The 19,936-nt window shown below is 42.8% G+C and overlaps 1 protein-coding gene across 8 annotated transcripts in view; it reads left to right on the top strand.

Annotated features, from left to right (window-relative positions):
- kdm6ba (lysine (K)-specific demethylase 6B, a) overlaps positions 1 to 10,723 on the top strand; it is a 166,259-nt gene extending 155,536 nt beyond the window's left edge. For 7 of the 8 annotated variants that reach the window (XM_060924546.1, XM_060924502.1, XM_060924612.1 and 4 more), the window contains 13 exons: positions 72 to 3,160; positions 3,393 to 3,519; positions 3,673 to 3,778; positions 3,917 to 4,122; positions 4,256 to 4,359; positions 4,523 to 4,591; positions 4,855 to 5,003; positions 5,508 to 5,622; positions 5,940 to 6,127; positions 6,625 to 6,766; positions 6,930 to 7,056; positions 8,686 to 8,856; positions 8,976 to 10,723. In XM_060924546.1, the coding sequence (XP_060780529.1) occupies positions 72 to 3,160; positions 3,393 to 3,519; positions 3,673 to 3,778; positions 3,917 to 4,122; positions 4,256 to 4,359; positions 4,523 to 4,591; positions 4,855 to 5,003; positions 5,508 to 5,622; positions 5,940 to 6,127; positions 6,625 to 6,766; positions 6,930 to 7,056; positions 8,686 to 8,856; positions 8,976 to 8,993 (4,611 nt within the window). In that variant the 3' untranslated portion in view covers positions 8,994 to 10,723. Of the gene's footprint in view, positions 1 to 71; positions 3,161 to 3,392; positions 3,520 to 3,672; positions 3,779 to 3,916; positions 4,123 to 4,255; positions 4,360 to 4,522; positions 4,592 to 4,854; positions 5,004 to 5,507; positions 5,623 to 5,939; positions 6,128 to 6,624; positions 6,767 to 6,929; positions 7,057 to 8,685; positions 8,857 to 8,975 lie in introns of those variants that run through there. The other variant, XM_060924936.1, reaches the window with a different exon arrangement.
- Positions 10,724 to 19,936: the final 9,213 nt, after the last annotated feature.

The following is a 19,936-nucleotide window of genomic DNA, read 5'->3' as shown; positions in this document are numbered from 1 at the left end:
AGTCAGCTAAATTATGGTTTTATTAAAATCACTTCATTTATATGTTTAAAATCTTCTATGTTTCTCTTTAGGAGCTGGGTCCTTATCGCAGATCGGTAGACTCTCAGGTTTCCTTTTCATCTCTGCAGCAACAGCAGAGTAGAACTGGGCAGAATCAGGATGAAGGCATCTCTCGGGCTCGGGCACCAGTTATCACCTCCACAATGCCATCCCTGGAACCTTCAGGTCCTCCTTGTTCTATGGGACTCTACAGTAGCGTGGACACTGCGCCCACCATGAGCTCAGTGCCCTCTACTAACAGTTCTGTGGTCAGCAACGTTAAAAGCTGGAAGACTGCACACCCTTCAGCACTAGTCTCAAACACCAATCAGACTCCGTCTGCACAAGGTCTCCCACACCAAGAGCATCAAAGAGCCCAGTCTGGCACCATAAGCCAGTCAAACCACCAACAGAAGGCAAAATTTCAACATCAAGAACCCCATCTACCCCACCAAGGGCAAGACAGATCCCATTACAACCCAAAAGTGTCCTCAGCTCCTTCCTCTCTCAGCTCAGGGTTTCAGAGATCAGGAAATAGTGTCATCACCAGCAAGGCCATTGATAACCTCTTGCAGGCTGCAAGTTCACCCCTTCATCACACACAGCCTGCAGTGTCCATCACTGTGAACGCAGCCCCTCAACAACAGTCTAACTCTTTGCATCATGAACTGCCTCACCAGACAGCCCCAGTCTTATCTCAGGTGCCACCTGCCCAAACATATCAAAGGCCATGTCATCAACCTACCATCTCTAGTCCCCAGTCCATTCAAGAAGCACTTGAAAAGCTTGATTCTGAGCTTCAGGACCATATGCGAGCTGAAGAGAGAAGAAAGGAACAAGAGGAAGTGGAGAGAAAAAACAATAGGGAGAGTAATAAAGTAAGAAACAAAAAGGTCAATGAGGAGTCCACAACTGAGAATCTGGACAGCTTACTGTCAAATACTGCTACTGATCCACCCCCTCCGTGCCTGTCTCCAGCCATTACACCTTCCACAGTTTCACCACCAACCCAGACATCCCCACCTTTTCCCTGGCTGAGTAGGGGAGGTGTGCCTACACGTCAACCAGCACCTGGTGCAAATCCTGTAGAAAGGTCTCAACCGCCTCCTCTCACCCCTCAAACAGACTATGCCCGTGAAAAGCAGAGGCAGAGAGAGCAATGGAATGCTTCGGTCACTCCTGCTTCACAGAATACCTCAGGGATTCCTACATCTATATATTCCTCCAAACCTGTCCCGACAGATTCTTCAAATAAAACAATTCAGACAACCTCCTGTTCATCCAAAGTCTCTACCATGCAGAAGACCTCTCATAATATTAAAGCTATGGGTTCTGTCTCAAACCTCCAAGAGCCCCCCAAACTCTACCAGGCCTTTCCCAAGGACACGCTACTATCTTCTTCAAAAGACACAAGTCCAACTACTTTGCACAAGCAGACAAGTGGTGGGCTAGGCAGTTTAGACAGCAGTGCCAGTAGCACCAGTGGAGATTCAGATAGTGCCCAGTTTGAGGAGGAACCTTCCGAGCTCTTGCCTGATGGTTTGGCAAACATTATGAAGATGTTGGATGAGTCCATTAAGAAGGAGGAGGAACTATATTCTGGCCAGAGTGATGGGCAGCCTGACCCAGAGATACCCTTTTCTCTTACAGTGGCACCCATAAAGAGTTATTCATTTGCTCCTGACCTCATGCCTGCCCTGAAACAGCCATCTACAGAGGATTATTCAACGGACACCCATGCTAGCCCACCTGTCCTGAGTCGTCAGGGATCTTTGGCATCCCCTTGCAGCCGTACATCTTCACTTGAAGAAGATGAGGACACACTAAAAATCATCCAAAAATCTGACAGTACTGTCGGTACTCAATCTCAAGATGGTGGTGTTGGCATCACAGGAAGTAGTTATCGCCATAGTGACTTGGCTAAGCTTTATGGACTATCGGAGGGAGTGAAGAGTGAGTGTGAGGAGGAGGAGGAAGAAGCAGAACAAGAGGACGATACACCTTCCTGTTCTCCACCACCTACAAGGCCACACCTGCATCAGACAGGTGTGAACAGCATGTTTAAAAACTTGGCCTCTGTGCTGGAGAGCCAGAAGTATGCCTACCGTGGAGGACCATTTGGTCGACCACCACCTTCAGCTCTGGTAGGAGTGAAGTATTCTTCATCACTTTCATTGGGCCCAGATATCTGCAGACAACAAAGCACTTCTCCCACATCAGGCTCAACCAATCATCCAGGCTTTAGTCATCAAGCCCAACCCTCAGTGAATTCTACCTTTGAACAAACCCATCATCTCTCACCATCAGGATCAACACCAGAAAGAAAAGATGTTATAGTCTATCAGTCGGATTTCTCTGGATGTGAGGAGGATGAAGAAGTGAGAAAGGGGCTGATGGATGAAGATGATCCTAGTATTGTAAAGGACTCCACAGAGGTAGAGAGGAAGCCTAAGCTCACCACAATCTCAGAATCGTCGCTTGCAGAGCTGGGCCGTAGTTGTGAGGTGATGCTAAACCGACACAATCTCCCCTCAATGATGTCATCATCAGACCACAATAAGAAACAGAGACTGCACGTACCTGAAAAAGACAAGAAGAGAGAGCGCAACTATAACCAGGAGAAGAAACACAAACGCAGCAGCAGTAGCAAAAAACGTGAGGAAAGGAAAGAGAAAAAGAAAAGACACAGAGAAAAACAAGAAAATATGTCCCTGTCTTCTTCTTCAAGCCGAAGGCACAAGGAAGGCAAACCACATAAAGAGAAAAGAGGCCACATAGATAGTCAGAAAAAGGAGCTCTGGGAGAAAGAAAGAGAAACAAAGAAAAAGAAAGAGGAAGGAGGTGAAAAAGAGGAATGGGTATGCCGGAACAAGGAGAAGAGTTTTAAATCAATAAGTTCTTCATTGGATCATACATCGTCTTCACCTGCACTGGGTTCTGCAGACTTCCAGAAGTTAAAAGCTCTGACAGATGGCCCACCCAAAGAGCTGAAGATTCGTCTGATTAAAGTGGAAAGTGGAGATAGAGAAACCTTCATTGCCTCTGAAGTTGAGGAAAAGAGAATTCCACTTGGGGAGATCACCATCAAAAACACAGCCAGTGAAATCATCAGATCGTGCAAGTGAGTGATGGTCACAGTTGATAAATATAAGCATTCTTAGTAACCTGCTTGTAGCTTGTTAACTTTCTATGAGGGTTAGAAATCGTGACCCTAAGGATCCAATCAATTATCAGTTATCAATGCCCAGTACATGGCATGTGTACATATAACGAAAAACTACTGCTATGCTGAGGATTACTTTCTCTTGCTACAGGCAAAATTAATATTAAACCAAGACTTGTATTGGTTTCAGGGGTGCCCGCATTAAGGGGAAATTCAAGGAATCCTATTTACTTCCGACTTTCTCTGTGAAACCGGTTATGACCATGGAGCACTCGATCCCACGGGAAAAGCTCAACCCTCCTACACCAAGTATCTATGTAAGTGCATCATAAACACAAGGCTTCTTGTTTTGGTACAGTTGTTGTGACAAACTATATGATTGAATGCTCCAAATAAAGTGTGTGAGATATACATATACTTTCAATAATGCAAAATAGTATTTAATCATATTTTGCCATTTTCCATCATAGCTGGAGAGCAAGAGGGACGCTTTCTCTCCTGTGCTGCTTCAGTTCTGTACAGACTCCAAGAACCCAATTACTGTCATCAGAGGCCTCGCAGGCTCTCTCAGATTGAGTGAGTACCACACACAGTGCGGCATCAGTATTTCCCTTCCTGAAAAGGGGCTCAATATTAAAACAAAAAAATAAATAAATAAATTCAATAATTTTATGCATTGGAATTGCCTCCCCTTTGATTTTTCTTTGGATATAGATTTGGGTCTCTTCTCCACAAAATCGCTGGTGGAGGCAAATGGAGAACATGCAGTGGAGGTGAGAACTCAGGTGCAGCAACCAGCTGATGAGAACTGGGATCCCAGCGGCACTGGGCAAATCTGGCCATGCGAGAGCAGCCGATCACACACCACCATAGCCAAATATGCCCAGTATCAGGCCTCCAGCTTCCAGGAAAGCCTACAGGTGAGACCAATTTTTTTTTTTTTTTTTTATGTTTTGGAGTAACATTAGTCATTTTCTATTAATCATAATACCATCATATTTTCACGTATTTGTTCAGTTGAAATCACTCAGTTTTGTTTGTCTGCTCCTACAGGAAGAGAAAGGCAGTGATGATGAGGATTATGATGATGAAGATGAGAAGAAACCTGTCATTAATTCAGACAGTATAGGCAGCAACTCCTCAAGCTCAGGCTTCAGGTATAATTAAAGCTAATTAAAAATATTCAGTAAAACGTGTTTTTCATCAGGCAGTATTGAGATCTCATGGAGTACAGGCTCCGTTTTATACTTTTATGTAATAACTCTCTTCCATGCATTTTTCCTCCCCCCCCCCCCCCCCCCCCCGGTGGTTTTATCTCAGCTCAGAGCAGAAACCTGTGGGGAAAATCATCAAATTTGGTACCAACATTGACCTCTCTGATCCCAAAAGGTAAGAAAACTACTTGTTTATCCTATCTTGTGTTTGTCGTACTAAAATTGTTTTGTGGCTATGGAAGATTTGGTTCTAGATACCTCAGTCAGTCTAGTAATTTACACTCTAATTCATTCAAATCCATCTGTCACATTTTTGAACCAAAGGATGATGGATATGTAAAACTATTTCATGTAATAAAATAACATATTTACCTTTGGCGCTCCTGTACAATAGTTTGTGTTTCTGCTATTAAACACACACGTTTTGTTTGCCTTCAGGTGGAAGCCCCAGCTACAGGAGCTGCAGAAGTTGCCAGCATTCATGCGCGTGTCCTCCAGTGGCAATATGCTCAGTCATGTGGGTCACACCATCCTAGGCATGAATTCTGTACAGCTTTACATGAAGGTCCCTGGCAGTCGGACACCAGGTAGGTGTTTTACATGTGTGTTTTAATGACCAGTACATCAAGTTGCCGGTTTAATATGTACACTCTGCTTTATCTACATTCACTGATGATTTTATCAGGTACATCTACGTCGTGGCAGTTATTATATCGAGCTGTTGCTCTTTTGATTAAGGGACACAGTTGAGCACATGTTCCCAACCCTCCTGCTCGAGTCTTGTCTGTTCTGCATATTTAATGTTTTCCCTGCTCCCAATACACATCATTCAACTATCCAGCTAATCATCTTTTCCTGAGTTAGAGCAGCGAAAACGAGTGTAGCACGGGGTACTTCGGACCGGGGTTGGGAACATGTACAGTAGAGGGTAAATAATTGTGCATAGTAGCACAAGGGCTACAATCAGTTAATGTCTTTTTTATAAAGTGTACATAATAAATTGCCAACCCAGTACACAATAAATGTTAACTAGAAAAAAGAAATGTGTATTGCTTTGCTTGTGATTTTAATATGTATGTAACTGTTCATAGGCCACCAGGAAAACAATAATTTCTGCTCTGTGAACATTAACATTGGCCCTGGAGACTGTGAGTGGTTTGCTGTCCATGAAAACTACTGGGAATCCATCAGCAATATCTGTGAGAAGTAAGACATCATGTTGTTATTTGATTAAATCACTGACTCCGCATTATCACCATGGCTCGCTTGAAGAGCTGGACCAAATATTTGAAGATGAATATGATCCTCGCGTTTTAGGTTAACGCTGCCTAATGGAACTCTCTGCTTGTGATGGAGATGCTCTCCTTTTGAATAAAATCAGATTAAGTAATAGGAAAATTAGGTTATAGGCAGTTTAACCCATTTTATATGACCGAGTTCGTACATATTTGGGCTCTGGTTTTGGGTTTGTCCATTCAAAATATTATGATTAATTGCATCCCCCCCCCAATTATCATTTTCAGGCATGGAGTGGATTATTTGACTGGCTCTTGGTGGCCAGTGTTGGAGGATCTCTACAACTCCAATATTCCAGTGTACCGCTTCATCCAGAGGCCTGGAGACTTGGTATGGATCAATGCAGGCACGGTGCACTGGGTCCAGGCTGTGGGTTGGTGCAATAACATTGCATGGAACGTGGGTCCACTGAATGGTAAGTGGCCCCCTAGTGGCTAGGCTAGGTATAAAAAATAATAATAATAATAATAGTGAGCATCGAGGCCAGCCTTTCTCAACCGGGGTGCCATCTGGTTTCGTTAGGGGTGTCGTCAAAAAATTATATATTCTAACATTGAAATAAATAAAATGAATTAAAATTCCAAAAAACGATAGTTACACTAATGCAGATCATCGTGGCCTCACGCATCATCAAAATTTGTCTCACGGCCCCCTTTCCCATGTCACAACGTCACTGCCGGGGTCAGTGTATGGTCAGCGTGACTGCATATATTTTATATGAGGGTGCCTTGAGAATTTGCATACTTCTGAAGGGTGCCATGACTGAAAAAAGGTTGAGAAACGCTGATCTAGGCAATCTATATTAATGGAGTCGAATAAAACACATGTAAAGACACAATAATTCAGTAACTCTTCAGTAGCCTTTCTTTTGCACTCCTGTGACTGACTGTGTACGTGCTATTGTGCTTTCAGCGTACCAGTACCAATTGGCTCTAGAAAGGTTTGAATGGAATGAGGTGAAGAAGGTCAAATCCATTGTGCCCATGATTCATGTTTCCTGGAATGTGGCCCGCACAGTTAAAGTTACAGACCCCGACACTTACAAGATGATTAAGTGAGTATCTGCCATGCAAGAAACACCGTACTGGTTACTGGGTGTGTAGTTATGTTAAAGTGGCTCTATGTATATTTCAATAAGGTGTTTAAGTCAAATGTAAGGATATTAAATATTCCTAAATCATATACTGTATTTTGATAACGTTCTTATCCATTCTCAGACACTGCCTTCTTCAGTCCCTGAAACACATTCAAATTCTGAGAGACCAGCTGGTAGCTTTAGGGAAGAAGATCTCTTACCAGAGCAGAGTAAAGGATGAACCAGCCTACTATTGCAATGAGTGTGACGTAAGTAATTCAGTGTACTCTTTGTGTCCTCATACTGTAATCTACCACTCGAAAAACATACATTTTACTTTGCAACTATAAGGGTCTATATCGGGAGTCAACAGCTGGCAGTCTGCAGTCCACATATGGCCCTTTTCCACTACCCCTTTTCAGCTCACTTCAGCCCGACACGGCTCGCGTTTCGAGTATCTCAGAACAGCACGACTCAGCTCGCTTCAGCCCTGCTTAGCACCCAAAACTCGCACGGTTTTGGAGTGGGGCTGAAGCGAGCCAAACCGAGCTGAGTGAGGCTGGGGGTGTGAGCAGACACTCCCCTGTGCACTGATTGGTGAGGAGGAGTGCCCTCACATGCCCACACACGCCCCGCGAGCATGCTGGGATCTGTAAACACCGTAAACCCAGAAGAAGAAGAATTACGAGAATTTCTGAAGCCTTATGCGCCTCGCCTCATCTATACGCTCTTGCCAGTATCTGTTGGCGTTGTCGGTGACAACAAGCCACAGAACCAAGACCAGCAACACTAACGACTCCATGTCCTCCATGTTTATTGTTTACTATCCGGGTCGTGAGACTACCGCTTAAAAGCTCACTGATGTCACTGTTTGCGCCGCTTAACGACATCACGTGATGTCCACCCACTTTCGCTAACTCCACCCAATGTGTCCACCCACTTCCAGCCAGCACGGTTCAGCGCGGTTGTAGTCGAAATGCAACTCCAACAGCCCCGCTCAGCTCGACTCAGCCCAACTCAGCCGCGTTTGTAGTGGAAAAGCGGCAATATTGACCCAGTAAAGTATTTTATCGGACTGAAACAAACAGGTTCTTGGAAAAATTGCTGTAGCAGGCTCATGAAATAATCTGTGTGTGGGGGGGGGACTGACTGTAGTTCAGCAACTTGAGTTTTCTAAGCATGAACCAGCTCGGAGTCTGTAACAAATCCTCTGATGCAGCCAAATGCATGCATTTATGTAAATTATTTAGCTGAAGGCAGCTTTGTTTAAAGAACAAAGCCTCTTTGGAGAAGTGCTTTGTTGTCTGTAGACATCTAGGCCCAATAAAAGTACATTTTCAGCTTTTTTTTTTTCCCTCCACTCAAATTGATTAAAAGAAAATGTATAAAGACAATTGGACAAAGAAATATACAGTTATTCTTGTCACCTGTTCAGAATCACTGTAATAATTTTGGTTTAATCTTCAGCGTTTTGCATGACATTCTGGATTCTGTTCTTTCCCACAAGTTCTCAAAGTATTATAGTCACAATTGCAGTTTCAGGGACCGATGAAACAAAATTGCCTACAATGACAAGTTTTAACAGAATGCTGTTCTTTAGAATATTTCTTTATCTGACTTAAATTAAGCAAGCTTAACCGATATCATGCATCTGTTCGCACTTCTTCTGTTATGGTTAGGAACAGTCCTGAACTATCAGAATATACAGCGTGCATTAAACATGAGTTATTATATGGATGTATGTGTATAAAGTCTGTTAAATCTTGCATAGATCTATTACAGTCCGTGACCATTTGACATAACATAAATGTGTGATTGTTGCTTTTCATCTGTTGTGGAATCTGTAATTGTGTCAACTATAATACAGTTTGATGTATATGGTGCATTTCTGTTTAAAGGTGGAGGTTTTTGACTTGCTGTTTGTGACGAGTGAGAGTGGCAGTAAGAAGTTGTACGTGGTGCACTGTGAGGACTGTGCCAAGCAACGCAACCCCAATCTCTCCAACGTAGTGGTGCTGGAACAATACCGTATTGAAGACCTGATGAACACTTACGACACCTTTAGCTTGGTGAGAACACACATACGCACTTCATTTACAGACTTTACAGTATGAGCAAACCCTTTGAGATGCTGAAATTATACTGTAATTTATTCCCATTTATTAATTTTATTTATTGTTTTGTTTAGGCCTCCAGCTCTCGGTGAAATCAGCTCTGCCATCCAGCCCAGCCATAACCAAAAGTCTTGCTTACCAGGACAATTAGTTTTTGTTCTAGTAAAATCTTTAGTGGTGTTTTTTTTTTTGGTTTGGTTTTTTTTCCAAGCATTTGTAATTTTTAAAGTACTACTACTGCTAATATTTTGTTGAACAGCCAATCATAAACCAGTTTACATCATGTTGTTTACAAAACCAATAAGACAGCAGTCCAACATACCAACCTCTGACTGGTTATAAGGGACTTTACACCAGAAATCAGTCTGTGCTGTCATGTCATTTAATGACAAAAAATGGCATCTCGAATTTTATGTCCTTTGTTTGCATTGGTATTACTTTTGGTTTCTCTTTTTGTGTTGAATACTGAAATGTGTAAATATTTTTCATGGGTGCTGTTTTTTTTTTCTTCCTTTCTTTCCTATTAATTTATTTTAAAATCTAGAACAGCCTAGATGTATACCACATTGGCCTTGTGACTTGTATTTAGTGAAGATATAAATGAATAATACTAATAATAGATATATGAACATTTTTCTAAAGCATTAAGAATACAAAAAATAACTTTGTTTGGAATGGTTCAAAACATACGGGTTTAAAAAAAAAAAAAAACTTTTTCAATTTTAGATACTGTCTGAGAAGCTTGTGTGGTTAATATCATCATGATTTTATTTCCTTAAAATAAAATCCATTGTTACGAGAGCATTTTAAGATTCATCAGGTCTTTTCCATTATACATATATATATTTTTTGCGAGATTACAATTCATCATCAATTTTAGTGAATTGTTTTACCTCTCCTTTTTTTCTTTTGCTTAATATAGATTTATTCACATGATTTTTTTTTTTTTTTACAATTGTACATTTTATTTAACTTCTTTCTTCTATTTATTGACTATATTATGTTCTCCTTGTTTTGATTATTTTTAGTAAGTTTTGGAAGGAGAGTTTCAGGGTTGCTTAGTTAATAAAAGGAGTAATATTTTCTGGCCTTTAAACTGTCCTCATGGGCGTCTGATGTGCAGCGACTCCTCTCTCCTGTCGTGTAGAAGGCAGAGCAGTTGTAGTTTGTCAAACTGAAAGCTGTCTTTTGTATAGGGAAGCAAAGGGCCACTTTTTCTACCAACATTAGCAGCAAAATTGGATGTAAATGCAAATAAATTCAGAGCTGTTCCTAAGTATCTACATATTTCATGGTGCTTGAGTTTGTTTGAAATGTTTTATATGAGAGAACACAGTCTCTGTCAACCATGCGACAGAATCTCTGGTTATATTAAATTTGACTACAGTTGGTTACCATAAACCAAATATTGAGGGGTTTTATGCATTTTTGTTTGAAAAAAATCACAAAGTGTAAATACTGTGGCATTTTACTGGAATGGGGTTGTGTGAATCGAGTTAATTATTCATTCAACTGAAACTGTAATTTCTTTTTAATTTTGTCTTAAGCTTGAATCAATTATTTCATGTATAATGAAACTGTTGGTTACGATTATGAAACAGAAGGTGCTGTCTTTTGAACTACTCTTTCTTTCAGTTTTGTTTCTAAAGAAAAGAATCTATTTTTCCTGTTGCAATATATCTTCTGTTTGTGGTCATTTATTTAAATTTCTGCACTGTTTGAGAGTTCACACAGAAAGCAAACTGAGCCAGACACTTCTTAAACACTTCATGAATTTGTGTGACATTACTATGATTTATTAATATTAAATGCTTTTGATAAACTTGGAGTGTAATTCATCTATTAATTAAAGGACACGGTCTTTCCTATTGCTTGTATTTTACTTTAGAAGAAAAGATCAAAATTCCAAACCTGCACTGATCCAAAAAATTCGAGCTTAGATTGCCTCTCGTTAGTAACTCCGATAACGTGAGTAGAGTCAAATTTATTTTTGACAGCCGTCACTACCTCAACTCGACCCTGACACTTTAGGCACTTTGAGGCAGAAAAAAAAATGCAGTTTGGTTTTGCATGTGGTGTAGTGAACAATTAAACAGCTGGGTGATTGATAGCTGAAGCATGTCTCACAACCCCATGAAAAAGATGCCGCACAGAATATATGCAGTGACCTGGCACCGTTTTGTTCAATGATAAATTATACTGTCAGGTGTTGAGGTAAAGAGGTGCAGGTTTCATGTCACCTCTGGCTAACGCACAGAAGCACCTGAAACGTATGAAGTTCTATGCTAAATAAGTTACTGTAGCTTTTTTATAACATGAGGAATGCGCATGCTAAATAAAAGACACCACACGACACCATTAATGCTATTTAATGCACTAAATGTTGATACTAGAATTATTGGCACATTTGATGAAAATAAATATTGCACCCAGTTTGACATTCATCTCCACATACACACGTTCCAATTTCATTTTTGCTTCACCATCAAACTTGTTTGGTGTGTAAACTTGAGTGTAATATTTTAACAAACTGTATTTGGTTGGGGATCCATAAGGCATACAGTTCTTTATCCACAGCAGTCTGGTGTTTATTTTGTAAATGAAATGACAAAAGCTACATAGAGTACTGTACTTTAGAATTTGGACCAAGTGGTGCAGGACAGCAGTTCTAAACCTAAATGCAATAGAAGAACTTCACAATTGTCTCTGTTCAGTATTTTTCTTAGATTTGGATTAAAAACTGCGGGATTGATCTGCTGCATTGTTGGTCCAGACTCCTAGATTAAACATGTCCTAGATGAGATAATCCATGTAAAAGTTTAGTGTGGTTTAGTAAGGACAGATAAACACTATGACTTCACTACACTGCTTGAAGAAACTCCAAACACAATAAGTTTAAATGGACAAACTATAAAAGGACCCAAAAGTGTGATATTTAAGATTAGTTATTAAAGACAGTGATGCATCTAATAATCCATCCATCCATTGTCTGTAGCTGCTTATCCTGTCCTACAGGGTCGCAGGCAAGCTGGAGCCTATCCCAGCTGACTACAGGCGAAAGGCGGGGTACACCCTGGACAAGTCGCCAGGTCATCACAGGACTGACACATAGACACAGACAACCATTCACACTCACACCTACGGTCAATTTAGAGTCACCAGTTAACCTAACCTGCATGTCTTTGGACTGTGGGGGAAACCGGAGCACCCGGAGGAAACCCACGCGGACACGGGGAGAACATGCAAACTCCACACAGAAAGGCCCTCGTCGGCTGCTGGGCTCAAACCCAGGACCTTCTTGCTGTGAGGTGACAGTGCTAACCACTACACCACCGTGCCACCCTGCATCTAATAACCTTTGCTCCCCCCCCCAATATTCAGATTGGGTGCTTTTTCTCATTTTAGATCTTGTGGACTCTATTACTGTTCTGTTATCTGGTGGGTTCAAGTAGCTGTCTTCAGCTGAATTCCTGGTCAAGGACAAGAAGTCATAGCAGGGTCACCATGGGCAGTTAGACAGCATGACCCCAAACTATATTGCTACAAAAATATATTAAAGTCAATTAAAGAAGCTGTGTATAATGGATATAACTGGACTGGTTTAGACTCCTCTCTCCTGCTACTAAAAATAAATTACACTACTTTTAAACAAAAGAGTTTAAAACTGTCATGTGACTTACAACACGTAAAATTAGATATTACTAAGCATAAGATAATCACCCAACAAAACAGGAATTACAAAGACGTTTGTCTGTTTTTCACAAAGTAAAATCAGGGGACAGCCCCAATGCAGTTCTTCACTGCCATAAATTATGCAGGAGATTCTCACATTTGGGAGAATTTAAGTCTCCAGCATAGACTGTAAAAATAATGGACAAGGCCTCTGTGACTTCACTCACAGGATTTCTGAAGCGTGGGTTTGAAGCTCAAATAAGGAAACTACAGGTGTCGCCATCTTGGCAGCACCTGACTCTGCCTAACACCCGGCTAGTTCATAAACTTCTGTTGAGGAGGCAAAGAGAATGTTATATAGGTTAACTGCATCTCCATTGAATTTCAACATAGAACCGTCAGTATAGGTTCGCATCTCTTTGTAGCCCTCCTGTCGACTATTTAACCATTACTTTCTCACCTTCCCTCCTTCTTTTTGCCTCCTCAACTTCTGTTATCTTTCCAATTCTGAACGTTAATTTTGTTTGTTGCAGTCTTTTGCTCATTTTTATTTGGATGAATGAAGATCACATCAGGCGGCACGGTGGTGTAGTGGTTAGCGCTGTTGCCTCACAGCAAGAAAGTCCAGGTTCGAGCCCCGTGGCTGGCGAGGGCCTTTCTGTGCGGAGTTTGCATGTTCTCCCCGTGGGTTTCCTCCGGGTGCTCCGGTTTCCCCCACAGTCCAAAGACATGCAGGTTAGGTTAACTGGTGACTCTAAATTGAGCGTAGGTGTGAATGTGAGTGTGAATGGTTGTCTGTGTCTATGTGTCAGCCCTGTGATGACCTGGCGACTTGTCCAGGGTGTACCCCGCCTTTCGCCCATAGTCAGCTGGGATAGGCTCCAGCTTGCCTGCGACCCTGTAGAAGGATAAAGCGGCTACAGATAATGAGATGAGATGAAATGATCACATCAGACAGAAATTAACATGGCGTCGGGTTCATTTATTCTGGTCAATGGATTTGTGGTTATTGAAGTTTGTGAGAGTTGTGTGAGATGCTACGTTGCGTTCATTCATTAGTTTAGGCGCCCGGTCTATAGACCCCTTGCGCATGATGTCACACATCATGTGATAATTTCACCTGGGGGTCAATTAGACACCGTCTTTCATGTAAGCAAGACTTAATCTGTCTTCAATATGGTTAATTTTTTGCTGTTTTTAGTTGTTTCAATCGAGAAATAGAAAAAAGGTATTACTGTCTCCCCGCTATCAAGAAAAACATTAACAAAGAGAAGCAAATGCTTCAAGAACAATGAAGAAATGAGTGGTTAAAGAGAATACGACAAGAGGAGCCAAGCCTGAAAACTCCAGAGAAATTTGCAATTGTATTTAAAATGTCTCATCTCATTATCTCTAGCCGCTTTATCCTTCTACAGGGTCGCAGGCAAGCTGGAGCCTATCCCAGCTGACTACGGGTGAAAGGCGGGGTACACCCTGGACAAGTCGCCAGGTCATCACAGGGCTGACACATAGACACAGACAACTATTCACACTCACATTCACACCTACGGTCAATTTAGAGTCACCAGTTAACCTAACCTGCATGTCTTTGGACTGTGGGGGAAACCGGAGCACCCGGAGGAAACCCACGCGGACACGAGGAGAACATGCAAACTCCGCACAGAAAGGCCCTCGCCGGCCCTGGGGCTCGAACCCAGGACCTTCTTGCTGTGAGGCGACAGCGCTAACCACTACACCACCGTGCCGCCCGTATTTAAAATGTATTTTTTTTAAATAGAAAGTCAGAAGTGAGTATGGAAGAGTTTGAATCTTGTTTTATTTTTTCTGCTCACATTCGAGTTAGTGTCTTCATGAAAGTGTTCATCCATCCATCATCTTTAGCTGCTTATCCTGTCCTACAGTGTCACAGGCAAGCTGGAGCCTATCCCAGCTGACTATGGGCAAGAGGCAGGGTACAGGTCATCGCAGGGCTGACACAGAGACAAACCACTATTCACACCTACGGTCAATTTAGAGCCACCAATTAGCCTAACCTGCATGTCTTTGGACTGTGGGGGAAACCGGAGCACCCGGAAGAAACCCACGCGGACACGGGGAGAACATGCAAACTCCACACAGAAAGGCCCTCGTCGGCCGCTGGGCTCGAACCCAGGACCTTCTTGCTGTGAGGCGACAGTGCTAACCACTACACCACCGTGCCGCCCTGAAAGTGTTCAAACAAACTCAATTGATTTTCATACAGATGAACCAACTTCCTTATTTGAAATGGAAAACCCAGCTTGACCACCAAACAACTCAGACATAACAGTAAAAAACCCAACAAGGAGCGAGATGTGCGATATATTCTGAAAGTACAGAAAAGATTAAGAACAGAGAACGCTGAAGCTTTGCTCCTGTTATCAAAGGAACCCAGTCCTGTGCAAAATGTCACTATGGAGTCAGAGTGTAGTAATGAACCTACAGTTCCAGAGTGTTCTGCACAAACACACTGAACTTTACAACAGCTACATGCATGTGAAACGGAAATAAATTGACTAAGGCAGGAAAAAAACAATGGGCGGCACGGTGGTGTAGTGGTTAGAACAGGATAAAGCAGCTACAGATAATGAGAATTATCTATCTACAGAGATACTAAGCCCTCATCTCATCTCTACCTACCGTTATTGACGTTATTTCACACCCCACCCCACCCCCGGAATTTTGAAATGGTTTCACCCAGAGAGAGACGTTCTTCTGTTATGATTCTTCTGAATGCTCGACTTCTGATGAGGCAACGTGCTGGAGCAAAGAGGTTGGTCAAATTGTTTTCACCTGATAGAACACAGTCTTGTCCTTTCTATGTTAAATGCATTTTGGTACTCAGTTATTCTTTTAGCCCAGCTATCTTTATTATCACTAGCACCCCCTCCATCCACCACATCACGCCCATCCTGCAGCAGCTCCACTGGCTCCCAGTCAAGTTTCGAATTGAATTCAAAACCCTTCTGTTAACTTTCAAGGCCACCCACAACCTCGCTCCCCCATATCTGTCCGATCTCCTCCACGTTGCCACTCCCTCTCGTCCCCTCAGATCTTCTTCCATCCACTTGACTGTCCCCTCCGCCCGTCTCACCACCAGGGGGAGCAGAGCTTTCAGCCGCTCTGCTCCCCGGCTTTGGAACTCACTACCTCCTGAACTTAGAAATATCAACTCCCTTCCACATTTCAAATCCTCACTCAAAACACACCTGTTCAAACTTGCTTTTCAACTTTAATCACTGCACTGTCAAATTTTTAATTTTGAATTATAACTTGTTTTAATGGTTTTTTTCTTTCTGTAATTTTAATGTGTATTTTATGGTTTGTTTTTCATTTTTGTATGGTGTCCTTGGGTGCTAGAAAGGCACCTTTAAATAAAACGTATTATCTCATCTCATCTCATTATCTCTAGCCGCTTTATCCTGTTCTACAGGGTCGCAGGCGAGCTGGAGCCTATCCCAGCTGACTACGGGCGAAAGGCGGGGTACACCCTGGACAAGTCGCCAGGTCATCACAGGGCTGACACATAGACACAGACAACCATTCACACTCACATTCACACCTACGCTCAATTTAGAGTCACCAGTTAACCTAACCTGCATGTCTTTGGACTGTGGGGGAAACCGGAGCACCCGGAGGAAACCCACGCGGACACGGGGAGAACATGCAAACTCCACACAGAAAGGCCCTCGCCAGCCACGGGGCTTGAACCTGGACCTTCTTGCTGTGAGGCGACAGCGCTTAAAATGTATTATTATTATTATTATCATCATCAATATTTTTTATATTGGTCAGTCAGCAACTAGACTAGCACGCTAGTCTTGCTCCGCTAGCATAGAAGCTCATCTCATCTCATCTCATTATCTCTAGCCGCTTTATCCTTCTACAGGGTCGCAGGCAAGCTGGAGCCTATCCCAGCTGACTACGGGCGAAAGGCGGGGTACACCCTGGACAAGTCGCCAGGTCATCACAGGGCTGACACATAGACACAGACAACCATTCACACTCACATTCACACCTACGGTCAATTTAGAGTCACCAGTTAACCTAACCTGCATGTCTTTGGACTGTGGGGGAAACCGGAGCACCCGGAGGAAACCCACGCGGACACGGGGAGAACATGCAAACTCCACACAGAAAGGCCCTCGCCGGCCATGGGGCTCGAACCCAGGACCTTCTTGCTGTGAGGCGACAGCGCTAACCACTACACCACCGTGCCGCCCAGCATAGAAGCTTTAGTTAGCTATTCAGTTTAGTGATATACTTAATTTGTTTCTTTTAGTTTTACGGAAATCGAGGATGAACACGTCTGTATAAGTTTGAAGTCTTCAGTAAAGATCCACAATCTAAACTGTTCGCTATCTGTCTATTTTTTGATACATCGCTAGGGCAGAATAGTTCCATTCATTGCTTGGGAATATACTTTCAGAAAAGATGGTTTAGATGGTTGAATCTGTTTTCCTTGATGGTACAATAGCTCAATACATATTTGACAAGATGACGTGACTGTGAGTCAGTCTTGAGAGTAAGTAAAAACGATTTCTACGATTTGCATAAACTGCTGCATCGACAACCTATGCCCCCCTCCTGGAACCTATGCCCCTCCTTTGCCACCCTAAGGAAAAATCTCTGGAGCCGCCACTGCTGTCTGGGAGTGTGATTTTCAGCTCAGCAGGGTATACAATGCCGAAGCGAAGATCCGTGACCTTGTCATCCCGTAGCAGTTTCTTTACCTCGTTGAACTTGGCCTGTTGTCTGCTAACCTCCAGGCTATAGTCAGGAAAAATGCGGATATCATCCCCATCGGTCATCCTCAGGAGTTTCCCCGCAGCTTTTTTGAGAATCTCCACTTTCTCTTAATAGTAGTGGCATCTGACAATGAAAGTTCTGGGTAGGCCTCCTTGGGGATCGTCCCTTCGGTCCGAGGTGCGCAGAGCTCGGTGTGCTCGGTCAAGCAGAGGCGCTTTCCCCATATCCAACATCTCGCCCAGGATGTGTGATATGTAGCTGACCGGCCCCTTGACACTATCTCTTCCTTCTTTCACCCCAATTATTCACAAGTTGCAGCAACGCGATCTATTTTCCAGGTCTTCGTTGCGTGCTTTCAAATTGGCTATGTCTTTCTTCATTGTTGCCACCTCACGTTCAAGAGTACTGACTATAGAAGACTGTTCGCGAGCAGCATCTTCAACTTGATGGAACTGCTGCTCCAAAGCGCTGATTCTACCATTAACACTGTCCATGCCCGCTTTCAATTCCTCCCGGAGTTGGTCCACCTGACTTTTAATGTCTGCCGTCTGGCCTTCCATTTTCTCATCGATTTTTGCCAGGAGTTCTTCCTTTAGGGAAACAATCGCTTGGAGTATTGGTTCTTGTCCCAATGGGTCCTTAGCCATAGAGGAGCTAGTGCTAGCTGGCTTAGCCAGTCTACCACGACCAGACATAGTAACTAAATAACTAATAGGCTATACAAAGGAAAATATAGCAGCTTAATAGGTTAAGTCATGTGCTAATTGTCGACGAATCGTAATTTGCCTTACTCCAATCCGTGAAATATATACATAATTTCAATTCTAGCAGAGCTCCACAAAACACATCTACATGGCTCTGCTACCGGAAGTCCCCTCCGCGAAACACATCAACCTGTGTGACTCAGTTGGGCCTTTTGAATAGAGAATAAATGAAGAGGGAACTGAACATTAACCATTTATTGAAATTATTATTGCAAGGGTGACTATAGTTACTACATGACTATAGCTAAATTGGAATGTTCTGTTAGGGGCACCACGGTGGTGTAGTGGTTAGCACTGTCGCCTCACAGCAAGAAGGTTCTGGGTTCGAGCCCAGTGACTGATGGGGGCCTTTCTGTGTGGAGTTTGCATGTTCTCCCAGTGTCTGCATGGGTTTCCTCCGGGTGCTCCGGTTTCCCCCACAGTCCAAAGACATGCAGGTTAGGATAATTGGTGGCTTTAAATTGGCCATAGGTGTGAATGTGAGTGTGAATGGTTGTCTGTGTCTCTGTGTCAGCCATGTGATGACCTGGCAACTTGTCCAGGGTGTACCCCGCCTTTCGCCCGTAGTCAGCTGGGATAGGCTCCAGCTTTGGGTGGCATGGTGGTGTAGTAGTTAGCACTGTTGCCTCACAGCAAGAAGGTTCTGGGTTCGACCCCAGTGGCTGACAAGGGGCCTTTCTGTGTCTGTGTGTGTTTCCTCTGGGTGCTCCAGTATCCCCCAAAGTTCAAAAACATGTGGTTAGGTTAACATGGGGCAACTGAAGTGCCCTTGAGCAAGGTACCTAACCCCTAACTGCTCCCCGGGCACTGTAGTATGGCTGCCCACTGCTCTGGGTGTGTGTGTTCACTGCTTCAGATGGGTTAAATGCAGAGGATGAATTTCACTGTGCATGTGACAAAGGCTTCTTCTTGCCTGCGACCCTTAAATGGATGGATGATTGTTAGCGTTTGTAATTATTGTAACATCCACCATTAGGTAAAATGAAAATAAAATCTTATAATATTGTTTGAAAGTCTAGAGCAAGATATATATGTTATTTCCCAGCTGGGAGGTCCGTATGGTGAAATACCGTGACCGAGGTCTTGAAAGTACTGAGCGAGGCCCTCTGGGTCGAGGTCAGTATTCAAAGCCGAGGTCACGGTATTTCACCATACAAACCGACCTTAAGCTGGTAAATAATATATTTATTTTTTTCTTTATCAAATTCTAACAGAAAACGAGAGCGCCCGAAAGGGAAAACCGAGCCGAGCCGCCATTTTGAATCCTCATTCACGGCTGTAATGCAAATGGCTTCCTCCTCGGTATACAAGTGCACTTCCATGGCAGGAAAACAACTACATTTTGCCGCCTATGTAGTCCCCTATTTATACAAATAGGAGTCATTCAGGATTCAGCCATGTTTTTGCTCGGCGTTAGCAGCAGTTAGAGGTTTTTAGCTTTCTCCTGAAATGTTTTCTTTAATTTCTTCTTCCTCAGGGTAGTAAAACTCGCTTTCGCTGTGAACACTGTCGTTATCGCTATCCATGCTGTAAAATTAATGCTATTCTCCTGAGAAATGCTGGCAAAAAATTATAGGATTTTTGATAATCTTATAAATAAATCTTATAAAAAAAGATAAATGTTGACCAAAAAAATGCTACTGTTTGTTGTTGTGACCGAGCGAGTCGCTAGAGGTCCGTAACATAGAATACGGACCTGCTCGCCAGCCAATCAGAGCGCAGAATTTGATCCGCGAAAAAAAAAAAAAAATTTTATTTTACAAATAGCACTTTAGATATTGTTTTAACAATAATAAGCATCAGTATAGTATAGAGGATGTGCAGTCACGTGA

The sequence above is a fragment of the Neoarius graeffei genome, chromosome 1 (assembly GCF_027579695.1).
Source record: "Neoarius graeffei isolate fNeoGra1 chromosome 1, fNeoGra1.pri, whole genome shotgun sequence".
NCBI lineage: Eukaryota > Metazoa > Chordata > Actinopteri > Siluriformes > Ariidae > Neoarius > Neoarius graeffei.
Note: the sequence above shows the minus strand (reverse complement) of the source record. Positions and strands in the feature narration are given on the sequence as shown.